This window comes from Monodelphis domestica, chromosome 5, assembly GCF_027887165.1.
Source record: "Monodelphis domestica isolate mMonDom1 chromosome 5, mMonDom1.pri, whole genome shotgun sequence".
NCBI classification, from domain to species: Eukaryota; Metazoa; Chordata; class Mammalia; order Didelphimorphia; family Didelphidae; genus Monodelphis; species Monodelphis domestica.
This window is the reverse complement of record NC_077231.1, coordinates 286,980,183-287,007,984: the sequence shown is the minus strand read 5'-3', so window position 1 is coordinate 287,007,984 and position 27,802 is coordinate 286,980,183. Positions and strand designations below refer to the sequence as shown.

The 27,802-nt window shown below is 40.4% G+C and overlaps 1 protein-coding gene across 11 annotated transcripts in view; it reads left to right on the top strand.

Moving 5' to 3' along the window:
- The window catches only part of ATP2C1 (ATPase secretory pathway Ca2+ transporting 1), a 143,642-nt gene that overhangs the window by 64,987 nt on the left and 50,853 nt on the right, over positions 1-27,802 (top strand). For 8 of the 11 annotated variants that reach the window (XM_056800253.1, XM_007505110.3, XM_056800256.1 and 5 more), the window contains 6 exons: positions 6,680-6,790; positions 7,590-7,706; positions 13,955-14,044; positions 14,469-14,504; positions 21,066-21,127; positions 21,833-21,941. In XM_056800253.1, the coding sequence (XP_056656231.1) occupies positions 6,680-6,790; positions 7,590-7,706; positions 13,955-14,044; positions 14,469-14,504; positions 21,066-21,127; positions 21,833-21,941 (525 nt within the window). Of the gene's footprint in view, positions 1-4,333; positions 4,443-5,059; positions 6,348-6,679; positions 6,791-7,589; positions 7,707-13,954; positions 14,045-14,468; positions 14,505-21,065; positions 21,128-21,832; positions 21,942-27,802 lie in introns of those variants that run through there. The other 3 variants (XM_056800258.1, XM_056800257.1, XM_056800260.1) reach the window with 2 other exon arrangements.

Sequence of the window (27,802 nt, the reverse complement as noted above, 5' to 3'; positions counted from 1 at the left end):
GCCCAAGTATCTGTATGTGGAGATATACAACAGAGAGGATACTTGCATACACACACACGTGTGTGTGTGTGTGTGTGTGTGTGTGTGTGTGTGTGTGTGTGTGTATATTCTCTAAGTTCTTTGTGTTATATTTCTCCCTCTCCTTCTAGACCTAGTTCAAGTCTGCGTCATACTTTCTAAAAACTCTTTTTCTATCTTAGAAGCAATACTGAGTTCCAAGGCAGAAAAATGACAAGAACTAGGCAATGGAAGTTAAGTGACTTACCCAGAGTCTCACAGATAGGAAGTATCAGAGTTGAAATTTGAACCCATGCCCTCCCATCTCTAGGCCTAGCTCTCAATCCACTGAGCTACCCAGCTACCCCCTCCCATACTTTTTATGTAGCTTCCCCAAAATTCTTCAGTCTTTCAATATTTTCTCCTTTATTGGTATTAAGGTTGTTCTTTGGTACTTGATCATGGACTTTTGATGTTATTTTATTTTTTAATTTTATTTTTTTAAACCCATACCTTCTGTCTTAGAATCAATATTGTATATTGGTTCTAAGGTGGAAGAGTGGTAAGGGCTAGCTAGGCAATGAGAGTCAAATGATTTGCCCAGGGTCACACAGCTGTGTGTGTCTGAGGCTGGATTTGAACCCAGGACCTTCCATCTCTAGACCTGTTTTCTCAATCCACTGAGCCTCCTTTATTTGCTGAATAAATTGAACGTGGGTGGTTAATAAGTTATGATTGGTAGTGTAATTATAGTCAAAGGAGGTCTGAGCTTGTAATCAGGAAATGTGGACCATTTCCCATTCTGGATTTGAGCCTTTACAATGTGATGTTGAGCAAATTCACTTCCCAGTTTCCTTATCTTGAAAATAGGAATACTACATTTGTATTGCTTATTCAATAGGATCATCGTGGGGTTTCTATTATTATAAAGTAGATTATAAACTTCCTCCAACAAGAATTTTGTAGTTTGAGGCTCATATGGTGCTTAGTACATTGTTAGCACACAATTGGCATTCAATACCCGTTGAATGCGGGGCTTCCTTAGGCCACACAGTATAGTTCTAGTAAATGCTTCCATCAACTTTTGAAGCAGGGGTTTATTAGTATCATCAAAAAAAACAAACTTCTTTCTTAGTATCAATTCTAAGACAGAAAATCAGGATCACTAGGCAATTGAGGTTAAGTGACTTGCCCAGGGTCACACAGCTAGGATGTGCCTGAAGTGAGATTTGAACCCAGACCCTCCCAACTCTAGGCCTGGTGTTCTACCCAGCATGCTACTTTGCTGTCCCAATTGTATCATTTTTCATATCCTAAAATACGTTAAGGCAAATGCAGTATACCAAATTGAAAATTAGAGATGAAATACTAAAAAAGAAAAAATTATAATTCCAGATGCATTTTATGTGACTATCTTTCTTTTTGGTAACTTCATACAGATCTAGAAAAGGTAGCAGATCTATAACCAAAAACAGTTACTTTGTTGCTTCATTGTGATGCTTGTCCAGCCTCAGACACTCACCAGATATTTGGCCCCGAGTGAGTCACTTCACCTCCATCAGCCTCAGTTTTCTGATCTCTGAAATGGGGATCATACTAGCTCCTACTTTCCAGTGTTGTAATGACGATCAAATGAGTTAATAATTGTAAAGCACATAGCACAGTGCCTAGCAGAGAGTAGATATTATTTAATCAGGGGTCCCCAAACTATGGCTCGTGGGCCACATGTGGCCCCCCCCCCCAGGCCATGTATTCAGCCCCCACCCCACTTCTGGAAGGGGCACCTCTTTCATTGGTGCTCAGTGAGAGGAGCACAGGATGTGGCGACACCGCAAAGCATGGCGTCACTTACTAACAGTACTACTTCCGGTGACTTAATCCTTTGTGTGGCGCCTTGCTCTGAGAGTAACTGAATGAGAACGAGGCGCCATGCAAAGAATTATGTGGCTGCACATTGGAAGACGTCAGCATGGTGAGGGGTGATCTGGGGGAGGGGATTCCGCACTGTGTATACTGCTGCCCGGTATAGTGGTGGCGGTGCAGGGTAGTAGTGTGCAGGGTGTGACAGGCCCATCCCAGCCAGTGCTGCAGCCTCCGCTATCCCAGACAGCGTATACAGATTGGTTCATAGTTTGTTTTTTATGGTCCGGCCCTCCAACGGTCTGAGGGACAGTGAACTGGCCCCCTGTGTAAAAAGTTTGGGGACATTTATAATATAATTATGTATATATATATATATAATATTTATATTAATATAATAATTATATTATAAATGTTAGCCATTAATTCCATTCCCATATGGGGGGGAGGAACATTCTATCCATTTAACCAAAACAGAAGCTTTTTGTATTAGTTTTGGTGTTGCAGTGGAGTCTTGACTCTTAGAAGCAGTAGCTGTTAAACATTGGATTATACTCTGTGGAAGCTGAATTCATGTTCTTTTTTGCAATGTAAGAAAGCTTAGTTTGCCTTTGTGTTTGGGCATGGTGTTGCGGGATGATTGGGGTCTGCATTCAGCCAAAACCTTGCCATCTGAGTTTGACCCATAATTCAATATTTTTTATGTGATGCCTTTATTTGGGGGATAAAACAGGGCACAATAGAACTAGTTTTAAAGAGAGGAAATAACCAAATAATTCTCATACCTTGAAATCTTTCCATTTGTGTTTAAATTCAAGGCAGGTTAAAAATTAAGAAAATGCTTGTAATTTTTATTTATGAAGTACTTCTTGATCAGTATCTATTGGTTTTCAACTGAGAAAATATGTGGCTGAATTTTTAATAAAAGCTAAGAAATAAATTTTTGTATACTTTTTTTGTAGTGCTTAAATAAAACAAATGATTCTTGAATAATCAAACATAGTAAAATTGACCTGCCTAGAACTTTTCAGATTATTTTAATGATGTTATTTAACAGATTTTTGCTAGCATTATATAGTTAAGGCCATTTCCCATTGATTAGAGTGCCATAGGAAAAGATTATAAATTGTTTCCTGAAGTTCTCATATTTTAGTCTCTTGATAAAATATCAGGAACCCTGATCCCTCTTCCCTTACATCTCACCTATGATTTTTAGTACCCTAGAACTTGACCTCTATCATATTTGGAATAGTAAAGTATTATGTTTGCACCATATTTTTAAGAGAGCTAACTGCCTGGGTGACATAATTTTCCTATCTCATTTTAGAATCCCAATTGAACAGATTAGCACAGAAATGAGGATTTGTGACAATCAACATTCATTCTGAGAGCAAAGATGGTTACATTTTTTATTTTGTCTCCACAAAGGTTGAAAGTGTGTAGTTCTTAAGGAATACTGTTTAATTCAGGATTTAGGTTCTTTTTTTTCTGAAGGAAAAGTGGAATATAATAACTTTTTGGAAACTATCTTATTTAAAAGCAAAATTTTTATTTTTAGATTTTTAAACACTTTCCAGCATCTAGTTCCTTTGGACAAATCTCTATGGGTTTTTCTTGTGTATCTTGACTTTTCTTTTTTCTTTTTTTTTATTCTTGGTAGTTGGACTAGTGGATGGAGGATAGAACCTGGAGTTGGGAAGACTTTTGCCTAAAAGTCTGCTTTTATATTTTCCAGTGAATGGTGTGACCATTGGCAAGTCATTTAACTTCTGAATCTTAGTTTCCTCATCTGTATACTTTGGGTATTAATGTCTCTCTCATGGGGTTGTTAGACCCAAGTGAGATGTCATAGGTAAAGTGCTTTGCCACATAAATGCCTGTTAGTGCCGTTCTCTCTCCAAATGTGCAATTGTCTCCGCCTTGGCTATTTCTCCACTTATTGTCTTGCTTTGGGAGTATTTTCTCCAATTCTTCTATTCTCTTAGCACTTCCCTTAGTCTTAGATATGATCTTATTTCTCAAATTTTTCTGGCAACATTTTTGCTTCCTATTTTCAGAGATCTTCTGGAAAAATGCCAAATCTTTATACATCAGCTTTCTATATGATTTCATCAGGGAAGAAAAAGATGATTTCTTTGCCTAGAATATTAGAATATTAATAATCTCTTAAGGAAATGTTCAGTTTTGTAGTTGATTTATTTCCCTGTATTAAGTTCTGTTGCTTCCTTCTTGAATTCTACAAACGTATACCAATAAGGCATGGTGATGTGAAAAGGACAGTTTTCCTTCAGGGAGCTTGTCTGTAGTATAAGAGGGAAATATGCTGGTAGGTAGAGATCATTGTGATCTAAAGCTTAGAGATGGAGGAACATCCCAGTTTGTCTTGGCTGGGAATTCCCATTCTGACCCCCCAGAGGTGGAATTGGCCTTCTCTGGTTCTTGTTCATGTTCCCCATGTTATTCTGATGTATTCCAGAGTCAAGTTCAGCCTGCATACGAGGAGAACGTTATAGGAATGTTTATCAGTTTGGCCACATTGGGTGCTTATTATCCATAAGATAATTGTGTCTGCCTTCCTGCTTCAGGTAAACCTTAGAGGTTAGCCTCCATGTGGGCAGCCCGATTTCTGATTTCCTTTTTAAATAAGTTTTTCTCAGGTCCTGGTTCTGTTATACCCATTGTTAGTACATTAGTTATTTTACAATCAAAGCATATATGAGAATTTTAGACTTTATAATGAAGAATATTATATCACCATGATTCATTTCTTTGGATGCAGATAGGAAAAATATGAAAGATATTTTTATAAAATAGCTTTAAAGACATTAGGATAAGCTCATAAAAAGCCATTTTCTTATGTACAAGGAGACCCTTTTTTTTTAAGTGTGTGTAGAGGGAGGAGACAGTTAATAGCAAAGAAAAAGCAGGTGTGCTTCAAGCTAAATGAGTATTTGTATTAAAGGCCGTGTTTTATGATTTGCCACTAAAGTGGATGCTAGTAGTCTTCCCTGAAATAATTATAAAGAGATTTTCCTATATTAAAATTAACATGTATAGAGCTTTTATGGTTTTATTATGTAGACATATAAAAATATGTGAATATTATTACCTATGTGATTAGATACTTAGGTATTATTTTATGTATGCATGTACACCCTTATGTGTACATCTTATATACATTTCAAATTTAACTACCTGTTAGAACTGTTAAAAACATTTAGACCTTTAATATGTAAGTGTATTAATAATTATTTTAGCTCACTCTTATTCACTGTTTTAAGGTATATAAAATAAAACAACTTTGAGATAGGTACTATCGCCATTGCATAGAAAGTGTAATGTGTCAAATATATTAGATTTTCTTTTTCTTTTTCCAGTAGAGTTAGTTTTAGCCCAGGCAAAGAATTTAACTAACATTCTGGTTAGGATGCTGATCTACTTAGTCTATCTAAATTTCTTGTTTTTATACTGTACTGAAAAGTTGAAGAATGATGGGAGACCAGTTAGCCCTAGATTTGTGGGAGTACTGTTTCCTCCAATAGGCAGGCAGCTAATGATTTTTTAACTTATCTTAAAAAAAAAACAAACAAAAAAAACTTCATTCTTCAAAATGCAGAGGACTAAAGAGAGAAATTCCGTACTAAAACTGATTCCTTGTAACAGGGAGGGCCTGGTTTCTGGTTTGGAAATAAAGGGAACCTTGAGAGTAAATAGAACCATTCAGTCACTTCTAGAGTGACACAAAGAAAAGGAGAGGCAATCTAGGCATGCCCTGACCCCAATTCTAGATTCGGGAGAGAGCTGATTTTTTAGGGTATAACTATCCCATGGAACACATCTAAAAGGGAAGTAATACCAGGACTGATAAGAAGCTTTCAGGATGCATATGAGAGGGGAACTCTGGAATTGAACAGGTTACTCCAAGACAGAGAGTAAGAAGTAAGTAGTAAGAAGAAGGGAGAAAAAGGAAGTTTGAGAAAGTCATTGGGGGTTGGAGATCCTAATAAACACAAATAATAAATTTGGGAGTGGTAAGGCCTACGGAATGCTTGAATGATAGGAGATTTGGGCCAACTAGAGCCATATCAGACTCTCTGATCTTGGAAATTGAAACAGGATGAACTAGTTAATCGTGAGATACAGGGTGTGCCGATCCTGAGTGTGACTGATGCTCGGTGGAGGCAGAGATTGTATGTTTTACGGAGATTGAGGAACTGAGAGGTTAGAAGAGGACAGAGGGGCAAGGGTCAAGAAACAAGTGAAACTGTGCCAGGGTAGCTCTTGCCTCAAACCAAATTTCTCTGCGCCCTTCCTTACCTTTCTGGGGGCCACTGAGGCCTCCAGTCATTGTGGGGGCCAGGCAGGGAGGTGACTAATGCAGGGAGTTGTTCAAATGAGAAGCCATCTCTATGCAGTTTGCCTGTGTTCTCTTAGGCATGCATTAAGGATAATCAGTGAGAGGATTATAAGCAATCCTCCGGATCGGATAGGTAAGGAGGCTGTCATGTTTGTTTAGTGCTCGAAAAGGGAGAACTGTTTTCTTTTTAATGTGTGAAATGCATTATTTTGTGGAACATAGTGTGTTTGTATCTGCTTTGATTTTTGAAATGTATAATCTTGAAGATTAGTGCAGTGATTCCAAGAAGAATTATTAGGATAATGATGAAACTACTTCTTTCTGTGTCAGATCTGAGCATACTCCTAACAACTGAAAATAAGTGATAGGGATTTAATTTGCAGAAATTCTAGACAACATCACCTATTATTGATTGTGAAATATGTGTTCTCTTTACATGTCTAGACTTTACTTTTTGTTTCTCAGGTTTCACGTTTTAAAAAATTACCAAATGGTGAAAATGAGACAATGATTCCTGTATTGACATCAAAAAAAGCAAGTGAATTACCAGTCAATGAAGTTGTAAGCATTCTTCAAGTAAGTGATGGAGTGGGATTCTGGATTATTAAAAAATAATAAAACACATTTCATTGATATTCTTACTAAGGCAACCTTTTTACATATTTTCTTGTCATTAAAATCTTAAATAGAAAATGTTTTCACTTTGATACTATGTGACTTTAATGTATCTTGATAGAATATAATTTAAGAATTAATTTTTCATAGGAGGCACTTAAAAATGTTTGTTGATTGATTTTTATACACCAAATTTTAAAACCACTTAAATTGGCAAAGTAATAGCATAGTTTTAAGATTTGTCCTTCTCTAGGATGAATTCTAATATAAAGCTTTTAATCAGGGAAAACTATTTACTCTTGGGTTGCAGCTACTTCTTTAATGTTTTTGTTTTTTGCTTTTTTGTTTGAAATTATATTAAATCATGAGAATCAACATTGGAATGGGAGGAATATCATTGCATCTCTCCAAGTCCTCAGAACCAGCTCATTTTATATTTTCTATTGAATAAATTGGGAAATGTGTACTATATGCTGGTGGTAATGGCTTTCTTCTCTCCAGGAGGGGGAGATTTGCCCGTGTATTTGATTGGTCCTATACAGAAGAAAGTCAGTATACTAGGCCTTGGCAGTTTAGTAAATACTTATTTATTTCTATCAGTTTTAGGGAAAAGATTTTTGAATTTACATACTAATAACTTAATTTTTATAGAGCTTGGAATTGACTTCTCTCACTTCTCTTCCTTCACTGGGGAATAAACGAGCTTAAATAGCATGGCATTTGACTTGATAATAATGGTTTACTGTGCATAATCTAACAGGCAGATCTTCAGAATGGTCTGAACAAATGTGAAGTGTGTCACCGGCGAGCATTCCATGGGTGGAATGAGTTTGATATCAGTGAAGATGAGCCACTGTGGAAAAAGTATATTTCTCAGGTAAAATGCTTCCTTCTTTGCTTTAAATAAACCTCCCTTTCCTGTAATCCCCACAGGAATTGTTAGAAGTACTAATTAAATCTTAGTTTGAATTTTTTTTCCTCTTCATGGTACAAGGTGCTAATGTTGATTTTTATTGCAAAAGAATTGTTGAGTTGAATCTTAAATTTTAATCCCAAGAGCAATAATTTTATGTGGGTATATTCACATAAAGATAATACTTCTAGCAGTACTTTGAAAATATAAATGAATATAAATTGAAACACTGAATGTGATTGATGATTCCTTTTAGGGTCAGCATAGCCATTATACAAGGAGAATTTATTTAGTAAATTGTTTGTCCCTCTGTTTAAAAGACCTTTCTTATTCATGTCTGCCTAATGATGTGAGTTAGAGTGGGCAGTAATATGATTCTGTATCAGTTTTTGCTTACTGGAATTAGTTTTGAAGGAAACACTAAAATTTTCAGCAGAATAATAAAGATGAGAAGCTTTCTTTAAAAATTTTCTTAACAAATACTTACTTGACTGATAAACTTTATTTGATAGTATATTTACTTGCCCCTCTTTTACTAATTTATGAAAAAGGTAACTTGTTCACGTTGTGTCAGCTAATCATCCTCATCATCTCCTCTAGAGATAATGGCCAATCTTTGGTTGGTCATCTTGTCTTTTCTCTCTCTTCTATCTCATCAGCTTACCCAGTTGCAGTGATTTTTTCTGTGCTGATTATTCTCTGATCTGGTTATCTAATACTGAGCCTTCTCCTGGCCTCCAGTCTCATATCACTGTTGGGCACCTCAAACTTGACATGTCCAAAATAGAACTTATTATTTTCTCCTGAAAACTCCCCTCTTCCCAGTATTCTTATTCCTTTTGAGGGGACCTCCAACTTCCCAGTTGTCCAGGTTCATAACTTCTATGTTTTCCTTGATTTCTTACTCTCCCTCATCCCTGATGTCCAGTCTGTTGTCAATCTTCTCATTTTTTTCTTTGTAACATCTCTCACTTTATCCCCTTCTGGTCATTCCTACAGCTACCACCCTCTGCAGGCCATATTACTTCACCCCTAAATGATTGCAATAGTCTGCAGGTTAGTTTTGCTGACTGAAGTTTCTCTCTAATCCAGACTATCCTCCATTCAGCTGCCAACATAATCCTCCTAAAGTGTAGGTCTGACCATGCCAGCCTGTGCCCCAATAAATTCCTTATTAGCTTTAAAGTCAGACATAAAATCTTTTGTATTGTTTAAGAAATATTTTTTGGTAACTGTGTTTGTTTAATTTTATATTTTATTTGTTTAGATACTTCAAAATTCCCAGGTATCTCCCTCCCTTTCTCCTCTCCCTACACTAGAGGTAGCATTGCTTGACCAAAAAAAAAAAAGTGTATATAAACTATGTCTTTCATGTTTCTGTTTATTTGATGTTTTTCTGGACTTGGACATTCTCAAGTTATTCTTGAAACAATAATTCTGTGGTTGTATATAATATTTTCTTGGTTCTACTTGTTTTGCTTTTTCATAATTTCATGTAGAACTTTCCATGTTTTTCTGAAATTAACCTGCTCATCATTTCTTACTGAAGAGAAGTATTCCATCACAATCATTGTTCAACCATTCTCAGTGTAAGAGTTAAAAAGGAGTGGTGGTCAACAAATTGTAATAATTACAATTTAAATTATGAGGCTGTTAGTAGCTTTAACAATTTAGTTTAATCAAAATAGAGAGATAGTAAAATAAGGGAAGTATAGGAAAGAAGTAGAGAATTGCCTAGCCTACTGCCATAGAGTCTGCTCTGATGAAATCCAGCTTACCCCCTGACAGAGAGCTCAATTTCCAGTTAGAAGAGTGTGGGAGTCTCTTTAGCGTCTCCCTTCAGGCCGAGTCACCAACCAAGGAATCCGAATCTGAGTCCAAGCGTCCCTTCATCAAGGGCCACCAGTGCATTAGAGCGAGTGAGAATCAGAATGCCCCACTTTGTGCTGGGTCTCACCTTATAAACATTTTCCTCCACTCACTAGTTCTCCCACATCACACCTCAGGAACTAATCATAGTTCCTTAATTTGTCTGGCACTGCCCAGGAGGGGAGTTCCAAGTTCCTGATTGATTAAGTTAAAAAAAAAACAACAAAGGGAGTGTTAATTCCCTTTTCACACCAACTCATAGGCATTCCCTTAATTTTCAGTTCTTTGCCACCACAAAAAGAGCTGCTAATTTTTAGAACATGGAAGTTTTTTTTTTCCTTTCCCCCAATCATTGTGGGTTACAGACTGAACAGTGGTATTGCTGGGTGTCTAAAAGGGTTATACACAATTTTATAACTCTTTGGGGATAATTCCAGATTGCTCTCCACATATCAGTGCTCCCATTTTTCCACATGCCCTTCAACATTTGTCATTTTGTCCTTTTATCAGTTTAGCCAATCTTATAGGTGTGACATGTCATTTCAGAATTGTTTTAATTTGCATTTCTCTACACAGTAGTGATTTAGAGCATTTTTGGCTTTAATTTCTTTCTTGCAAGCCCTTCTTTAACTTGGCTTCTTCTTGCCTTTCCAGTCTTCTTACCCTTGACTCCCCTTCATATACTCTATCTGGGGACTTTGTGTTCCTTGAACACAACTCTCATTGCTAAGTAGCCCCATGTCTTTGCCCTGACCATCCCTCATTCCTTAGCTCCACCATCTGACTCCTGTGGCTTTCTCCAAAGGGCCTTTTCTAGTACCTCCACTTCTGGTGCCTTCTTTTGAGCTCATCTCCTATTTACATAGTATCTCCATACTGCACAGACATCTTTGGGTTGTTGCCCTCATTCTGTGGGCAAGGAAGAGGCTTTTACCTCTCTTTGTCTCCCCAGTCTCAACATAAAGGCCAGCACATAGTGATTATGTAATAAATCCATGTGGATGATGGTGAGGGGATCAAGGGGACCATACCCGCTCCATCTTGTGATTCAGTTCTGGAGCGAGCTCAGTTATCTTTCTATTCAGTTATGGGTCGAGTTCAATTCCTGGTTTGTAAGAAAACTTTGTTCAGTTGTGGGAATTGGGAGAAAACTTTATTCTACTGTTTGAATGCAGCCCTGCATGGCTGGGAAGCTGGATCATTTCTACCTGCTGCTTAGAGACCTTTCACTAAGGACCTAGGCCATGCTGACTAGAATCCCAGGCAAATCTCAAGTTTGATAAAAGGAGTCTCTCACATTTGTACATCTTTAGCAACCCATATCCCTTATTTGAAAACTGGCTTCAAAGCTGGCCTCAGACACTTCCTAGTTGTGTGATCCTGGGCAAGTCACGTAACCCCCATTGCCTAGCCCTTACTGCTCTTCTGCCTTAGAACTGATACTATATATTGAATCTAAGACAGAAGGTAAGGGTTTAAAAAGAAAGAAAACTGGCCTCATACTGATCAATCACTTATTGCTTCCTTTTTCCTTTGACTATTCCTAGACACTTACAGGGAATGGGAAACCTCCTTTTCTGATTTCAGGGAATTAATTGTACCTGCTCCTCACTTGGAAAGCCCCTAATCTTTCCTCCAATTAGAAATTGAATTACTTAATGTTTACTTTGTAATGGTAGAAATTTTAGGCTTCTGGGAGAGATTATAATATTGTAATGGTTACAAATGTGACTACAGGATTTATGTAATATTGAACAATGGCCGCCAAGGAATTTACTTATGAAATTCCTAAAATAAAACACTCAAGTCAGAATGGAGTTTATGGAGGTTTAATCACACTGGGAGTAGGGAAAGGAGAGGGAGAGAAGGAGAGAAGAGAAAAGGGAAGGGGGCTACTCAACCTCTGACCAAGGCAGAGGGAGTTTTAGGCCCAAAGGCCCAGGTGGAAAGAATCAGTCCTTAACTCACGTGACCGCTCTGAAGGAAAGCTGTCTGCGGGCGTCCTCTCTGTCCAAGCTCCTCACACCAACTCCCGTCTAGCTCTCTCCACAGGAAGTCAGCGAATTCCAGAGGCTGTTCCCTACCTCACTTCCTGTGTCTCACAAATCCAATGGTTGGCTCTAGCTTGGCTTAGGACAGCCCAGGTGGGCAGTTAGTTATTTCTGATTTGTCACTGACTAGCACATGCCCGTGTAGTGTGGGTGTGCACAATTTTTGGGTGTTAGACCAAGATGGAGACTTTTAAAATTCACAACTTTTAATTAATTGGTCTCATTGGATTGTTTTCAGTGTATAAAAATCAGTCTCCCCCTATATTTGTGGTCCAGCCTGAAGCTGAAGAAGGAACCTGGCCTAATTTGTTAGGCAATTAGCATGCATTGCTTAATAAATTAAAATGCTTGAAAGCTCAAGTTTTTTTGTTTTCTTTTTCATTTTATTTTTCACCAGCCACAGGGATGATTAAAGAATCTTTTGTTAAAAACAAAAACACTACATACTTTGTCTTAAAACTTTTTCAGATTTCCTTATTAGTACCTAAATGTTTAGATTATTCTTTTTTTTGTTTGTTTTCTGTCTTGAGCTAAAAAGAAATCTTATTTTACCATTGAGTGTTTTTAAATCACATGACTTGATAATTTGAATTTTCTGTTATATTTATTAAGCAATATGTAATTTGGGGCAGCTAGGTAGCACAGTGGATAGATTACCAGACCGGGAGTCAAATTTGACCTCAGACACTTCCTAGCTGTGTGATACGGGCCCCCATTGCCTAGCCCTTGCCACTCTTCTATCTTAGAATTTATACTGAGACAGAAGGTAAGGGGTTTTAAAAAAAGTAATCTGTAATAATGTATTTCTACCAGCAACATTATGTTGTCATGAAAATCCACTGGAGTGTTGTCAGGAGACCTTGGACCAATCGTGGCTTTTCCACTCTGTTTATAAATGCCAGTAAGTCGCCTTGCTCCAGCGCACCTTAGTTTGTCCTTGTGGAGGATGAGGAGCGTGGAGTAGATGCTTTTGTACCTTGCCACCGCTAAGATACGGTGCTCAGAAATCTCAGTAAGAAAATTGTGTAATCCGGCTTGCAAATGGCTAGAGTGACAGTGGTGCTCTGTAATCAGAGTTTATAATGGCACGCTGAGTTGGTGTTTGCCCTACTGCTTCCTCCCTTTTAGCACAAAGTCTTGCTCTGGGGAGTGAGCCTCATATATGGTAGCTGGATACCAGGGATCTCAACATCCAAGAGGAGTTTCTTGTATTCCAGGTGCCGCTCTGCCTTCCTGAGACCTGGGGCAGCTCAAGCTGGGCCAAGAGTTCCTGGCCTCTTAAGTGGCATGGGACAAAAATGTAGGGGCGGGCTCAGCACCCTCTAGAGCCCTGGCACTTTGCTCTTTTGCCTTACGGGGTCAAAGTCAGCCCCTAACTCTGAAGTGCTCTTCAAAAGGTCAGCTAAGACACAGGCCCTGCTTCCATGGGGGCCCACAGTCTGATAGGAGAATAAAATGGAAATACAAGACAACTGTTCAGTCTTCCTGCTTGGCCAGGGGAGAAAAGTATGAGGACTCAAGGTCTGTACATCTGGGCTTCTGGGTCAGGCGGGTGGGTTCTGAAGTGGCTTGAAAGGATGGAAAGGATGGCAATCTAGGAAATAGCGATGAAGTCTTACTGGAATCTAGAGTGCAGGAATGGGAGTCAGAATAGCCTAGAAAGGAGGGTACTAGATTAGGGTGTGTCTGGAAGGCCAGGCAGAAAGAAGGCTGTGACCTTGAAGATCTTCAGTGGCAACAAGTGATGCTGTGTCATAGCTGGCATCGTGCTGGGCTTTGTTTCCTAAGAAACCCTGCTGCCCTCTGTGGAGTGGGCTGCTGGGTATCATGGACACAAATGCGACCCAGAGCACCCCTCAGCAAGCACCTGGTTGTTCTTACAGGTTTTTACTCTTTCCGGCTATAACTAATGCTTTTTCCTCCTGCCTTATTCTCAGAGAAAATTTCCAATAGCTCCCCCAGCCTCCCTGTCATTTTAACACTGAAGAAGTTCTTTCTCTGTTCTTTTCATGAAATACTCCTCTGGTGTCCAGAGGGAGACCTGACAGACTCCAGTTTGAGTGCTGACTGGGGCTTTTCCCTGGTAGTGACAGCTTTTATTATTTTGGAGTGGCACATTCTGAATGAATGTGGTGATGGTAGCACAGATCAAAATGGAAAAGCTTCACAGAGTGGCCCCTGGTGGTGGGTCGACCCTGGTTTCCTAGCTTTGCTGCCTTTTCTATCATTCTGAGAGATCCTTGCTCTTCTTGATTGTAGCTCAGCTGCTAATTGTTTTACTTTTCTTTTCAGTTTAAAAATCCCCTAATAATGCTGCTCCTGGCATCTGCAGTCATCAGCGTGTTAATGCACCAGTTTGATGATGCCGTCAGTATCACTGTGGTAAGAATGAGAAGGTGGCTTTTTCAAATTGCTTAAGCAGAGTTTAGTTTTTAGTTTTAATTATAATTGAATTCTAAAAAGTTGGTACACATTTCTTGCTTAACATTGTTCCATAGTTTAAGGAAATTAGTCTATAGATGCTCTTATTAATCATAATAGCCTACTCAAGGGCAAGTTGCTGAACTCCTCACCATGTTTCCTGGGCAGGGCCAAGGCTGAGTTGCAGAAATATTACTGATCTGCTTTGGTAAAAAGAGTTTCCTCACCTGGAAGTTCCCTGGGCCAATGAAATCATATGTACAATTGCTATTTTTGTTATAGATATGAACACTAAATTAAAGAGATGTTAAATATTGATTTTTTTTTTTGAGAATAACTTTCTTTTTGAAACACTGACTGCTTTTATGTTTTTGGGTTTTTTTAGGCGATACTTATTGTTGTTACTGTTGCCTTTGTTCAGGTAAGCAATCTATTTTGCTAGCATGAAAATAGATATTTTAATCAGCTTTTGAGAATAGTGACAAGATGTGGGAAAAGATTCTCTGACTCCCTTGAAGGCTAGTAAAATGAAAAATTAACAGTTCTGGAGAGAAGTAGTATAGTAGGTATAATGAATACACTAAGCTTTTTTTTTGGTATTAAACTTATTTGTTTATATAACTTTTTCCTTATTTATTTTAGACGTTTTTTTCTTTTTAAATTTTGAGCTCCAGATTCTCTCCCTCCCATTCTTCTTTCACCCACTGAGAGAACAAACAGTGATATCAATTTTATATGGGAAATCATGCAAAACACATTTCCATGTTAGCCATATCACAAAAAAAGAGAGAGAGAAAGGAAGAGAAAATTATACTTGCCTTCAGAGTTCAGCAGTTCTCTGGGGTAGAGGGCATTTTTTCATCATTGGTGTTTTATAATTGTCTTGGATCACTGTATTAATCAGAGTAACCATACACTTAGCTTTTTTAAAAGTTTATATATATATATATATATATATATATATATATATATATATATATATATATATATATAAGTATATATAGTAGTAAAAAGCCCAGAAATGTATCTGGATGTTTAAAAATTCTTTATCTAATTATGTCTTGGAACAATTCTGTTACTTTTCATTTTCTACCATAGTTAAACCAGCTAGAAAAAGCCAGTGGGGACAGCTGGATGGCTCAGTGGATTGAGAGCCAGGCCTAGAGACAGGAGGTCCTAGGTTCAAATATGGCCTCAGACACTTCCTAGCTGGGTGACCCTGGGCAAGCCACTTAACCCCCATGGCCTAGCCTTTACCACTCTTCTACCTTAGAATCAATACTTAATATTGATTCTAAGGCAGAAAGTAAGGGTTTTAAATTAAAAAAAAAAAAGCCAGCAGGGAGGGTAGAAATTATTGGACATTTATGGAGACCATTTGGAGAACATGCTATAGATTTCTGTGACTGAAAGGAGAATGATTAATCCATTTAGCAAAATGATAGATTTGTTTCTTGGATCCTTTTTAAAAAACTCCGCTGCTATCTTCTGATCACCACGTTGACCGGTTTTCCTCTTACCCCAATAGCAGGAAGTGCTCTTATCTGCCTAAATGGCCTGTTCCACTGAAGTCAGAAATTTAGGGTGGAATTGTGAAGAGTACTCTGTTTCTGAGTTGGGATAATAGTGTAGAAATACAAGTGTTGGTACTTTCTCTTTCTGTTGATGAGTATAGGTATAAACAAGTATAAACTAAGTTTTATGTAAGGGCTATCTTGGTAGAATCTTACTTTATCTTTTAAGATGTAATTATATCTAAATATTGATGAACAAGAGTTTGGAATCTGTGATTGAGAAGAACATTTGTTTTCTTCCCTGAGTGTCACATACACACAAATACGTAATCCTCAGATTGAGATCTTAAAAGTGACTATGAACTGATTCATCTATGCCAAAGTTTCATTTATTATATCAATCTTAAATCTTATTTTTGTTGATTGAAATTTAGACATATTAGTAATTCATCTTTGGTAGAACTTTTCATCAGTCTCATGGCCCACTCTGCTGATTTCACTCCTTTGTGATTTGTTGTATACTTGGTAGCAACATGATATATGAAAAGCCAATCAGAATTAGTTCATCCGAACCTGGCCTGCCTGTGAGCTGCATTAATACCTTTTCTAAGAGTTCAGCATGTCCAATGTCTACTTAGCTTAGATTGAACAAGAGAATGCAACTGAAGATAGTAAAATCAAAATGTAATGCCAGTGATTAAAGGCTGTGTCATTGCATATCAGGAAAGATGAAGCTCTAGGGTCCACAGTAATCAGAACTTTGAACCCTGGTGCATTTTAAGTCACATTTCATATTAATGTGAGCCCTTCAAAAGGGTTCACTAACCAAATTTGCTCAGCCATGTTGGAGTCAGACACATGATATTCATTAGTTTACTTTTTTTTTTGACAGAAATAGACTAAAGCTACCATTGAACAACCTTCCCTCTTTGAAGTTCATTCTATTAAAATGTATTGGCCACTTGGGACCATGGTGGCTAATGTCAGCTGGTCCCCAGGTCCTTCTCTTTCCTTTCTCATGGTGTTAAAGACCTAGCTTTCTCTTCTCTCCACCTTCTAACTTTATGCTAGAGGACTTTAATGAACATGTTCATGTTCCCTTAGACTCCTCACCTCCAGTTTTTAAACTTCCTCCTATCCCCAAAACTATTTTACCTGAGCCACACTCAGAGATGGACAAAACCAAGCTTTCTGTCAATACCCAGAAATCCCACTTTCAGGGTCAAAAACTACCCCCTCTCCTTCTATTGCTCAACGCCTTGAGCTTATTCCTCATCCTGTTAGTGAGCTCCTCTCTCCCTCCCTCCCTCAGTGCTCTGAATTTTTATTTGCTTCCTTAGGGATGATAGACTTGGAGTCAGAAGAGTTGGTGTTTCATTTCAGAATCTTACTAGCTTTATGAGCTTGGGCCTCTTTTCACCTAATAATAGCACTTATCTCACAATTGTAAGGATTGGCTGAGATTATACAGTGTCCCTTAAAAACTTTAAACTGCACTCACATCTTGGGGACACCATATATGCAAAGCACTCTGCAGACCTTATCAATGTTAACTCTTTGTTTCCAGGCTTGAGCTAGAGTGTGAGAGTTCATTTCCACACTGTTCTCGGACCAAACCCTCATGACTTCGCAAACCCCAGTCTTATCCTTTGTCTTCTCTGCTCCTACTTGTGCTAGTGAACATTGCTGGAGGAATTCCTGCAATTGGACTGATTGGATCTACTGTAGATCTGTCTAACCTAAATTGCACCTTTGATGCAGCAAGGCAGTCCTTTGTCTCCCTAATTGATTCCCTTTCCCAGGCCCCAGAAAAGCTCTTCTCATCTTTCTCTCTTTAAACTTCTCTCGTGCCTTCCTCTTCACATTTATTTGACTGAGAACTTCACCTGATACTTTCCTGAGAAAAAAGGAAGCTAGGAACTTTCTACTCCTTTTGCTCCTCATCTCCTTACAGTCTGGTTCCTGGGCTCATCCATCAGTTGAAACTGCTCTCCCCAAGGTTACTAATGCTTTCCTAATGTAGGGGGTCTTTTCCCAGTCCTAATCCTCTGACCTCTCTGCTGCCTCGAACACTGGACCGTGCCCTTCTCCCAGATGTTCTTTTTTTCAGGGTCTTTGAGACCTTCTTCTGCCCTGGTTCCCCTCTTAAGTATGTGTCTGATCGCTCTTTTGCTGGTTCATCTCCCCGTATCACAGCCCAAGGCTCTGTCCTAGGCCTTCTCTCTTCTCTCATCTATTCTGGTAACTGCATTCACTGTTAGGAGTTTAATTATTCTGTCTCTACAAAGGACTCACAGAACTATATTTTCAGTGCAGTCTTTCACCAGACGACCCCCCCCCCCCATCTCACATCACTGTCTGAACTACTGGTTGTCCTATGGAAATCTCAGATGAAGCCCGGCCACCCCAGGGTGCTGCTTGCACTTCTTCCCAACATCCAGTTCGCTGGTGAGCACATCGCCACCCTTCCAGCCTTTCCCGGTTCTTGACTTCCATGTAGTCTTGGTCTTGAGACAGCTCTAGCTGCACTCGATTCTCCAGTGGTCACCAAAGCGGTTTTACTAAAGCAGACTCCTTTACTCCATAACCACTAGTTGTCTTAGTGATCAAATGTAAACCCTTCCCTTTGGCTTGTAAAGATCTTTCCAAATTGGCCCTCGCCTGCCTTGCCAGATTTATGATCCTGGGCCTAACGAGATTAAACTGTGGCTGGGAAACGTCACAACAATCATGTTAATACGGGGCTTCCTAAGTTGGCACGTGACCCCTTTCTGTTTGACACCCTTGGTCGAGCCCAGCTGCACTCGGCCCTCTGCATCGAGCAGCCATTCGGATGCACAAGTCCTCAGCATTGCCCCATTCTTTGTGTGTGTGTATACAGTGCCTGCAGTTTGCTGTACTCCTGGGAATATAGCCTTGAGGAAAGACCTGTCGTCTACATTAATGTGTGGAAATGTTACTTAATTATAAATGTGTTTTAACATTTCCCGGGGCCAGATGTAGTCGGCATTAAAATTAGAATTTGATCCTTGAGCCCTGTTGAGGTAGGACTTTTTATGACTGAGATGCTTGTTTTTTGAATCATTGACTTTCCTCAGTAAGTTTCATTCTGTGAAAGGATCTCTTTTGTTCTGGAGCTTTGAAACACAGTAGAGGAGGGAAAGGATAGTTTGTGCACATTAAAGCAGTCCCATTAAGGTGATTTGGAGAGGTATTATTTTATTCTAGGTCTTTATTAATTTCCCACTTAGTATGGAACCTGAAAGCTTTAGAGCATGGTATTCAGGGGTAGCTGGGTGACTCAGAGAGCCAGGGGAAGAGATGGAAGGACCTGGCTTTAACCTTGGCCTTAGGTACTTCCTCGCCAGGTGGCCCTGGGGAAGTCACTTAATTCCATTGATTCACCCTTGGTTGCCTTCTGATTTAGAGCTGAGCTAAGACAGAAAAGTAAGGGTGAAAAGAAGATTGTGATCAGTTCCATCTGACCTATTAAACGAGGTAGAGGCTTCTGTGTGGCTTCATTGATCTCCTAAACCCTGAGAGAGGCTGTTGCTGTTTCAGTAGGATGACTGACTGACTGACTGACTGACTGACTGACTGACTGAAAAGCATTTGGTTAGCACATCTTGAGTGAGCTGTATTCTGGCCCTAAATAGAAGAGATCCCAGGGAGGTCCCCGGCCCTCCTCTTAAGGAGCTTCTATTCCAGCAGGCCCGATGACACATGTGGGAGCGTGGGAGCAGTCATTATAAGTTAACTTCATCCCTCTTCTCAGACCAGAAAAGATGGCTGGTGAGCCCGGAAGGGGAACAGGAGGGTTTGTGAGTGTGCTCTGCTCTGGGCGGTGGGGGGAGAAGGGGCTGGCTCTTCCCAGGGCCTGCCTGGGCCTCCCCTTCTCTGGGTGTCTCCACCAGCGGGATCCGGTGCCACAGCTCAGGTGCAGGAGGATGGACTGAAACTTTAGGACAGGACACAGGGGCCACCTCGGCCCCCCCCCCCCCTTCCCTGGTCAAGGACAGGAGACCAGGAAACGTGACTGCAGCCTTTGACAGGGGTGAGAAGAAGACCGTGTAGACAGAATTGCTGAGTGCAAGTGAGGAGTTAGACCAGCTTCTAAGGGTCTCACCCACCCGGAAGACGCCGGTGTCAGGGCGGCCATCAGACCTGTGACCTCCTAACTCACTCGATCGTGCTTCTCCTTCAGGCAGGGTGGAGGCCTCTGTTGTTAGGTCCCCACGTGGGGGGCTCTCGTCCATTACAATGTTGCAGAACTGCTCGTTCCTCTTTTCCCCACAACATGAACTCTTGTTATGGTCTCTTGTGTTTGGAGAACGGCTCATTTCCACCGTACGATCTCGTGGCCAGGTGGGGCTCCGAGCCTGATCTTGGGCTAAGGGTGCAGCACCCCGGTTTTAGGAAATGTGGGGCTTGCTTACACCAAGTTATCGATCGTATTTAACCCCAAGTTGGTTTAGCTCTCTCCAGGTCACCTTTGCACATGGCCCGCACTTTGGGCCTGAAGGAAGTAATCAGGCTGGAATCAGCTAATTCTTCGGGTAGACTCATTCTCTGCATGAAGTGTCCCTGTGGGGACCGTGACACAGTAAGGTCATGGAGGGGTGGCATGGACGCTAGAGCACACGGCAGATGTTTTCACTCTCCCTCGAACCCAGAAGGGAAAAGAAGCTCTGGTCCCTACAAACCAGGTCTGAGGTTCCTCCTTTCCCTCAGTTTGGTTCTATGAGAGACTAGGACAGAACAGTGCTCTCATTGATGGACCTGTATTCTTCCTTTATGACCTTGTGAGGACAGTTCAATTTTTACTGTCTCCAGATTCTTGTAATGATGACAGGGTTCCTGCCCTTTATTTCTGCCTTCCTACCTACCCTACCCGGAAGATTATTTGAATTGAGTCTCCATTGTGATGGTTCTTAACTATTTCAAGCATCTGTATTTCTACTGATTAGTGTCTTAATTTCTCAGATAATTTAAGCTTAAGAACTCACATCAAATACTCATCTTCACAGTTTTGGTCAAGTTGAATGACATTAAGGTTGTTAAAACTTACTGGAATTTACTATGATTTAGTCTTTTTCATGAGCTTCTTTGGGGAAACATATGCCTTCAGTGAAAGGGGTCAGTGGAATTGAGAGATTTCCAGCTAAATGATAGGCATGAAAGCCTTTCCAATCAATCTTTACGGATTACTTAGGGTTTTTTTTACTTAGGGTTTATTTTTACTTAGGGGTTTTTACTTAGGGTTTATTTAAATTAAATGATATGCTACTACTTTACATTTATGTTGTGTTTGTCCATTTTTGTAGTTTGTATGTACATTGCATTCTTTAGCCCCTGCAACAAGCATCTTTGTGAAATAGAATTTTTTACATGAGGAAAGCAAGGCTCAAAGAATTTGTGTTAAGATGATCGTTCTTTCATCCTTTGATTTGTATTTCTCATTTTAATAGGAGTATCGTTCTGAAAAATCACTTGAAGAACTGAGTAAACTTGTACCACCAGAATGTCACTGGTATGATTTTTGTTTCTGATGTCAATGTTTCTTCCCGTTTAAAATGGAGGTGGAGAGTTACTTTTTTATTTTTTAAACCCTTATCTACTGTCTTAGAATCAATAATGATTCTAAGGCAAAAGAGAGGTGAGATTGAGGCAACAAGGGTTTGCCTTCCCCAAGGTCACACAGGTAGGAAGTGTCTGAGATCGGATTTGAACCCTGGACTTCCCATGTCCAGACCTGGGCCACTGAGCCCTACTGATCTACTGAGATGCCCATTTGAGAATTACTCTTTAGAATTAAACATTGTTGACCTGGGTTTATCTACTAATGTAGATAATATAGATTCTACTTGGGAAAAAATTGTTATGTTTGTTATTCAGAAATGTGGGCTTTTTGCAGTCACACACTTAATATTGAACTTGGATGTTTTAGTTTAATTTAGAGAGTCTTATAGTCTTAAAATATTGGTATTACCTCAGTGTAGTTTCTGCTCTAGAAGACCTAAAGTATCTCTAATTCTCCATTTTTAGTTTCACATTTTAGATGGTTCATTTCTTAAAATGATTCCTGTCATATGGGCCATCTTAATAATCAATAGCAGGAAGGTGTCCTTTCTCTTATTTCTAAGTGGTCATGGTGTTTTTTGCTGCAGCTTGCTGAAATTTCTTTTTAAATGAGCAGCGCCCTTTCAATTCTGGTTAATTGTTTTTTTAATTATAGTGTTCGAGAAGGGAGGTTGGAACATACACTTGCACGAGACCTGGTTCCAGGGGATACAGTTTGTTTATCTGTGGGAGACAGAGTCCCTGCTGACCTTCGCTTGTTTGAGGTATGTATGACAGCCTTCAGTGGAAAGGGGAAGTAGAGCTCAAAACAGTAAGCAAGCAAGAGTTCTGGGGATAAAAATGTTTGCATTGAAGTGGGAACACCAGATTTCTTGTTTAGGAATGTCAGCTTTAGTAAGCATTTAAATAATTGGGGATCTGGGGAGTTGTGATAAATTTAAATTTCCATAGAACTTCATAGAAAACATGCAGGTGGAAAGGAGATGTCTGGGAGAGACCATTTCAACTTTAAATAGGAAATGAGTTGAATTCTGCAACAAACAGCAAGCGAGGGGGCAGCTAGGTGGCTCAGTGGATTGAGAGCCAGGCCCAGAGACAGCAAGTCTTGGGTTCAAATTTGGCCTCAGACATTTCCTAGCTGGGTGACTCTGGGCAAGTCCTTACCACTCTTCTGCCTTGGGACCAATACATAGTATTGATTCCAAGATGGAACGCAAGGTTTAAAAAAACAAACAGCAAGCCAGCAAGCATGAGGGTCTTTCTTCAAGTGAATTCGTGGACTGAACTATGATGGTCACACTTTTGCTTTAGTCTAATGGTTCTAAATAATAAGCTATCTAACAATATGTACCTGCCACGTTTGATTTATTTCTTACTTATGCTAATCCTTTTTAGGATTAATATTATTTTGTTCCTTTCTTCCTTGCCCCATTCATATTTCTTTCCAGCTCCTTACTCCCTTCTTGCTGAATGATGATGTCCCACATAAAAAGAGAATATAAAAAAATGCAAATTTATTTGTAATAATTGAGTTAAATAACTAAAAATCTTGTTTGACTTTGAAATATGTTTTGATTGTTAGGTTTCCTTTTTTTTGAGAGGGAGGAGGTTGAATCTTGGATTCAAGCATCATGAGATTTTCACTTTTATCATTCAACTTCCTTGTAACTTAAGGTCTTGGAGAGTTGCCTGGAGGACTGAGAGGTGACAGGGCTCATATGATCGTCTCAAATCTATAGCCAGAATGGTTTGGGGCCTTCCTGACTCCAAGACCAGACTCTCTACAATTCTGGAGATTGCCTTCCAGAAACTGAAAACCACACTAAGACTTTGGGAATGCCTTGAATCTTAGTTTTTCTATTTTAAACTTGAACGTAGATCTCTGAGATGGTTCAGAAAGTCCAATACCTCTCTTTCTCCTCCTCCCCTCTCATTTTATCCCCATAAAGCATGAGCTTTCTTTGTAAACATAGTACTTTCACATCTTGTGCCAGGAACTCATTGGAAACTGGAATGCTAATTGATTCTTGTCATCCCTTTTTTTTTTTTGCTTGGTTCAAGAAAACAGAGTTGTTTCTATGTTAAAACATTAAGCAGAAGCAGGATAAAGTCCATGAGGGTCGAAATAGAGAATGCTCTACAAATGGGACTTGGGGACAGATGATTTGGGTTTATTTTTTAATTCTTATTTAAATGTTGAGATTGAGTTAATGGGGAATTGTTGTTGAGAACATTTCTGTTTCTTTTCTTTTTTACATAATTGTAATAGCTGCCCAGTGGCTTAGCCCTTTCTTTTTTATAGTGTCCCTTTGCAAAGTTTTCATGTCTATTGGATAATTGTACTTCTTACTGTCATTGCTACTAAAGGATCTTATCCTAGTCCTCAATAGTTTTTACATAGAAATGATAGCCAAAAAGTGTAATTTTGCTGAAAACACCATAGAGTCTAGAAAACAATGACAGTAATAGCTAGCATATACACAACCCTTGAAGATTTGTGAAACGCTTTCTATAAGTTGTCTCTTTTGTCCTCACAAGATCCCTGGGAGGTGGGTGCTCTTATTATCCCCATTTTATAGATGAGGAAACTGAGGCAGCCTGCAGTGAGACGACATTCCCAGGGTCACATGCATGAGTTCCCAGCTCCCAAGGACCTGAGGCTGGATTTCAGCCCAGCCTTTCCTGCCTGAAGGCAGAGAAGGCCCCGTGTGGCTAGAGTCTCACTCCTGCTTCTCCAGGGACCCTACCTTGTCCAGTAGGCTGGTTGAGTGTCTGAGCCTCAGACTTCCTGGCTTCAGAAATGCCACAGGATGGAGTAGGGGCTGGATTGGCAAATATTTTCCCCTTCCGATAAATGGAAAAGAATCCCCACAGCCCTGGGCCAGGGTGCCCGACTTGAAGGGTTCTAGACTGTGTGGTGAGGGCATGCTGGGGAGCATTCCCACGAGAAAGCTCTGGCCCGGCTCCTGGCCTCAAGTGTACTGGTGTTTGTTCAATTAGAAATCTTGGTGACCAGGGTTGTGTTTTGGGGTTTGTTTTCTATTTGGGGGGGGGTTTCCTCAGCGGAGGAGAAATAAATGCTCCTTAATTGGAGAAAAAAATAAAATTCATTGATCATTTATGAAGCCCATTGTGTGTGCTGGGTATTCTGCTAAGCTTTGGGGGCGGGGGGGGAGCAAGACAAAGCTGTGATTGCCGAGCTCCATTTGCTTGAAGCCAAAAACAAAGCTGGGCTCGGGTGGAGGGGAGCCTGGGAACCAGGGCTGCCCATGAAGTGAGGTCTGAGCAGTCCTGAGGGACGTGAGCCTCTCTCCAGGGCCCCCTTTCAACCCTCGCCTCCCGTATTAGAATCAGTACTGCAGCTGGCCCAGGACAGAAGAGAGTAAGGGCAAGCCAGTCAGGGTTAGTTTAGTGACTTGTCCAGGGTCACCCAGCGAGGAAGTATCTGAGGCCACATTTGAACCAGGGCTTCTGTGTCTAGGCCTGACGTGACTCCATCCACTGAGCCACCAGCTGCCCTCAGGTTAATCTTTTAATAGTGATCCTGATGAAGGATTCGCTTGCCTGGCTAAGAGTTGGGTCCAGGTATAAAAGGAGGCCCTGCAGCCAGCACACCGCGGAGCTTAGCTTGCTCTGATGGCAGCTGCCTGAGCCCAAGCGGCCCGATTCTTGGGGGCGGGGACTTGGATGCCTTCTATGTCCAGGCCCGTCCTGTCTCGGGGACGGCTTTGTCTCCTTGTAGGGAAGCCAATCGTGGCCCAGGAGAGCAAGAGAAAGGGCCCGGGACAAGCGTGTGTTGGGAAATGTGGAAGGAAGCCGGGCCTCTCGCATCTCTTCAAAAGGAAAGCTCTTCTCTTGTGGCGGTGGGATGTCCCAGGCCACATAGCCAGCCAGGCAGGACAGGCAACGTGCTGGGTCACACACAGCTCCCAAAAGAGCTGCCTGAACGTTGGGCCGAATGGAGGGTGGTTGAATTTGGGGTAGAAGGGAATTTCACTTAGGGAAGGTTTGGGGTGGTTGGCCTTCAGGCCTTTCCCTTTCAGTTCTAAAATTCTGTGTTGTGCTGGATGAGTCTGACATTGCCATTCCAGAGATTAGAACGGATGAATTTGCCCATCTACTTCATTTTACTCGAAATTTGCTTTTCACCATCAGTTTCATGTTAGTGGAAAACTGTTATTATAAGGTGAACTTCTTTGTGTAGGCCGCAACCATTTGCCTGTATCGCCCAACTTCAGAGTTCCCACAAGTAGCTAAATATATTTTTCTATTGTACAAATCCAGGTACTACTACTTTAACAGGACTAAACCTGAAATCCACCATGAGCCCTTAAAATCCCAGACAGAAGACTAAAATGGACCAGATTTGACAAGCAAAAGTGACATCATGTTGTGGCAGGAAATTGCTGAAGCTTTGTTAATAAGCACAAGTCTAGTTCTCAGAGTCTGTACCCTTTCAAGTCTCTGCCTTTTCAAGAGAGCCCTCAAGGGCAGAACCATTTCTTAAAAACCCAAAGATATTTTAAGTTCTAATACAGTAAATATCAATAGATATAATCTACAGAAACAAAAGCCTCTTTTGGAGGGGGTGGTTCTCAAGAATGCAAAGTGGTATTGAGATGCAAAAGTTCAAGAGGTGCACTCCAGAATTTTGTGGTTATGTTTTTGGCTTACTCTAAATTTTCAGTATTATTTTGAGTTCTTAATAAAGATTTTATGGGAATATAATTGACATGGAAAGATATGAATTCTTAGGAAAGAAGCCGTTTCTTTCTTTAAAGGTGTTTTAGCAGGACTCCAGTAGTGTTCAGAACATATCTCTGCATGCAAAATAAAGATATATTAATGAACCATAAGAATTCTTCACTATAATTATGAGAACCTTTGGTAAATGACATAGACTTTAAAGTTATGTCTTGCAGTGTACCAATTTTTACCAATTCTTCGGCTAGAATTCAGTGTAGTTATTTTAGTTTTGGAGACAAAATTGGTTTGTTTGTGAAAAGAATTTGAGTTGGATTAGCAGTGATTTGAAGTTAAGTACAGGGACAGGTAGGTAGATGGTTCAGTGTATTGAGAGCCAGGCCTGGAGATAGAAGTTCCTGGGTTCAAATCTAGCCTCAGATATTTCCTAGCAATGTGACCCTAGGCCCTACCCTTACTATTTTTCTGCCTTGGAACTGACACTTGGTATTAATTCTAAGATGGAAGGTAAGAGTTAAAAAAATAACTGGCCCCTGTCCTCATGGAGCTTATATCAGGAAGATAACCTGTGCATGTCCAAGTCTATAGGAAACAAATAATGACCTTGGGCAGGGGGTGGGGTGGTTATACATTAACAGCTGGAGAAATTAAAGAAGCCATTCAAAGTGGAGTAAAGCAGAATTATATTCACATACTTCTTATAGGTATGTAAAAATGTTTGCACCAGTTATAAGAACTAGAAGTGGTTGCTCTTAATTCAATTTTATTCATTAGAGTGAAGGAGCAAGTTTTTGAAGAGGATTCTCAGAGGGGAGGAATAGCAGTCTTATCTCACTAGTCTGATCTTAGTGGAAAAAATCACTTAGAACTGTTGATGAGAATCCTTTTACTTATGGAAGGGCTGCATTCTGATGAGACTTGTGAGGAAGTGTGATTCAAGAGCTTTTATAGTTGCTGCAATTAAAAAAAATAGATGAAGCTAGCTTTCATTGGTGTTCCTCTCAGATGAGCCTTTTCTCCTGGGCCCTATTACCAAAAAACACGGAGCATTGTCCCCTTTGACCAGCTCTGAAAGGAATTGCTGTTGGGCCCTACCTAGACAACAGCCCAATAAGGAGGAGCGACTTTTCTTGTGCATTCATTTTTTTCCTTCTGCTTCACTAAGAGAAACCCTTCTTGGGGTTGGCTTTGCAGGGGCCATCAGAGAGATGAGTTTGGGGAAGCAGGCAGAGAGAATGTTTTCTTATCTCTCTCTCCCCCCCCCCCCCCCCGACAGTGCCAGACTGCCAATCTGCCTTTGGAGCAAAAGGAGCTACTTTGTGTTTTTTTCAGGGGGTTCATAGCTCTCTTTAGTATGCATTCTATGTGAATGAATGACTGAAAGAATGAAAGAAAGTGCACTTAGTAAGCACTTGCTCTCTGCCAGGCACAGGGATGAGTGTCAGGGATACAAATAGGAAAGCCACGACAGCCTTTGCCTCCAGGAAGCTTATCTAAGAGGGTCCAAGACTAGTCCATAGGAGAAGAGACTGATAGTTATTGCAGAGCTGGAGAAGGTGGCTGGGCGGCCAGTCCTCAGAGCGGGCAAGGGTGGGCATTCACATGCTAGGCCATCGCAGGGCCCGAGTGCGGACCTCCAAGGTAAGGACAGGAGAACAGGGGCTAGTCAGTATATTTCCACTCCAGGTTTCATAGCCCATCCATAAGAACAGAACCGCAGAATCTAAATCACGATTTGTTTTTTCTCACTAGTGCTTTAGTACCAGTGTGGTGTTCAGGGAAAAGTCAGAGATGGAAAGCTAAGATGTTTGAGCTCCGATCAGCACGACCCTCCCAAGCTGTCTCCCCTCCAAGGCGTTCCTGGGGTGGGGGGGGCATGAATTGAGATGGAAGGTTTGGAATGAAGGAGTCCCTTACAGGC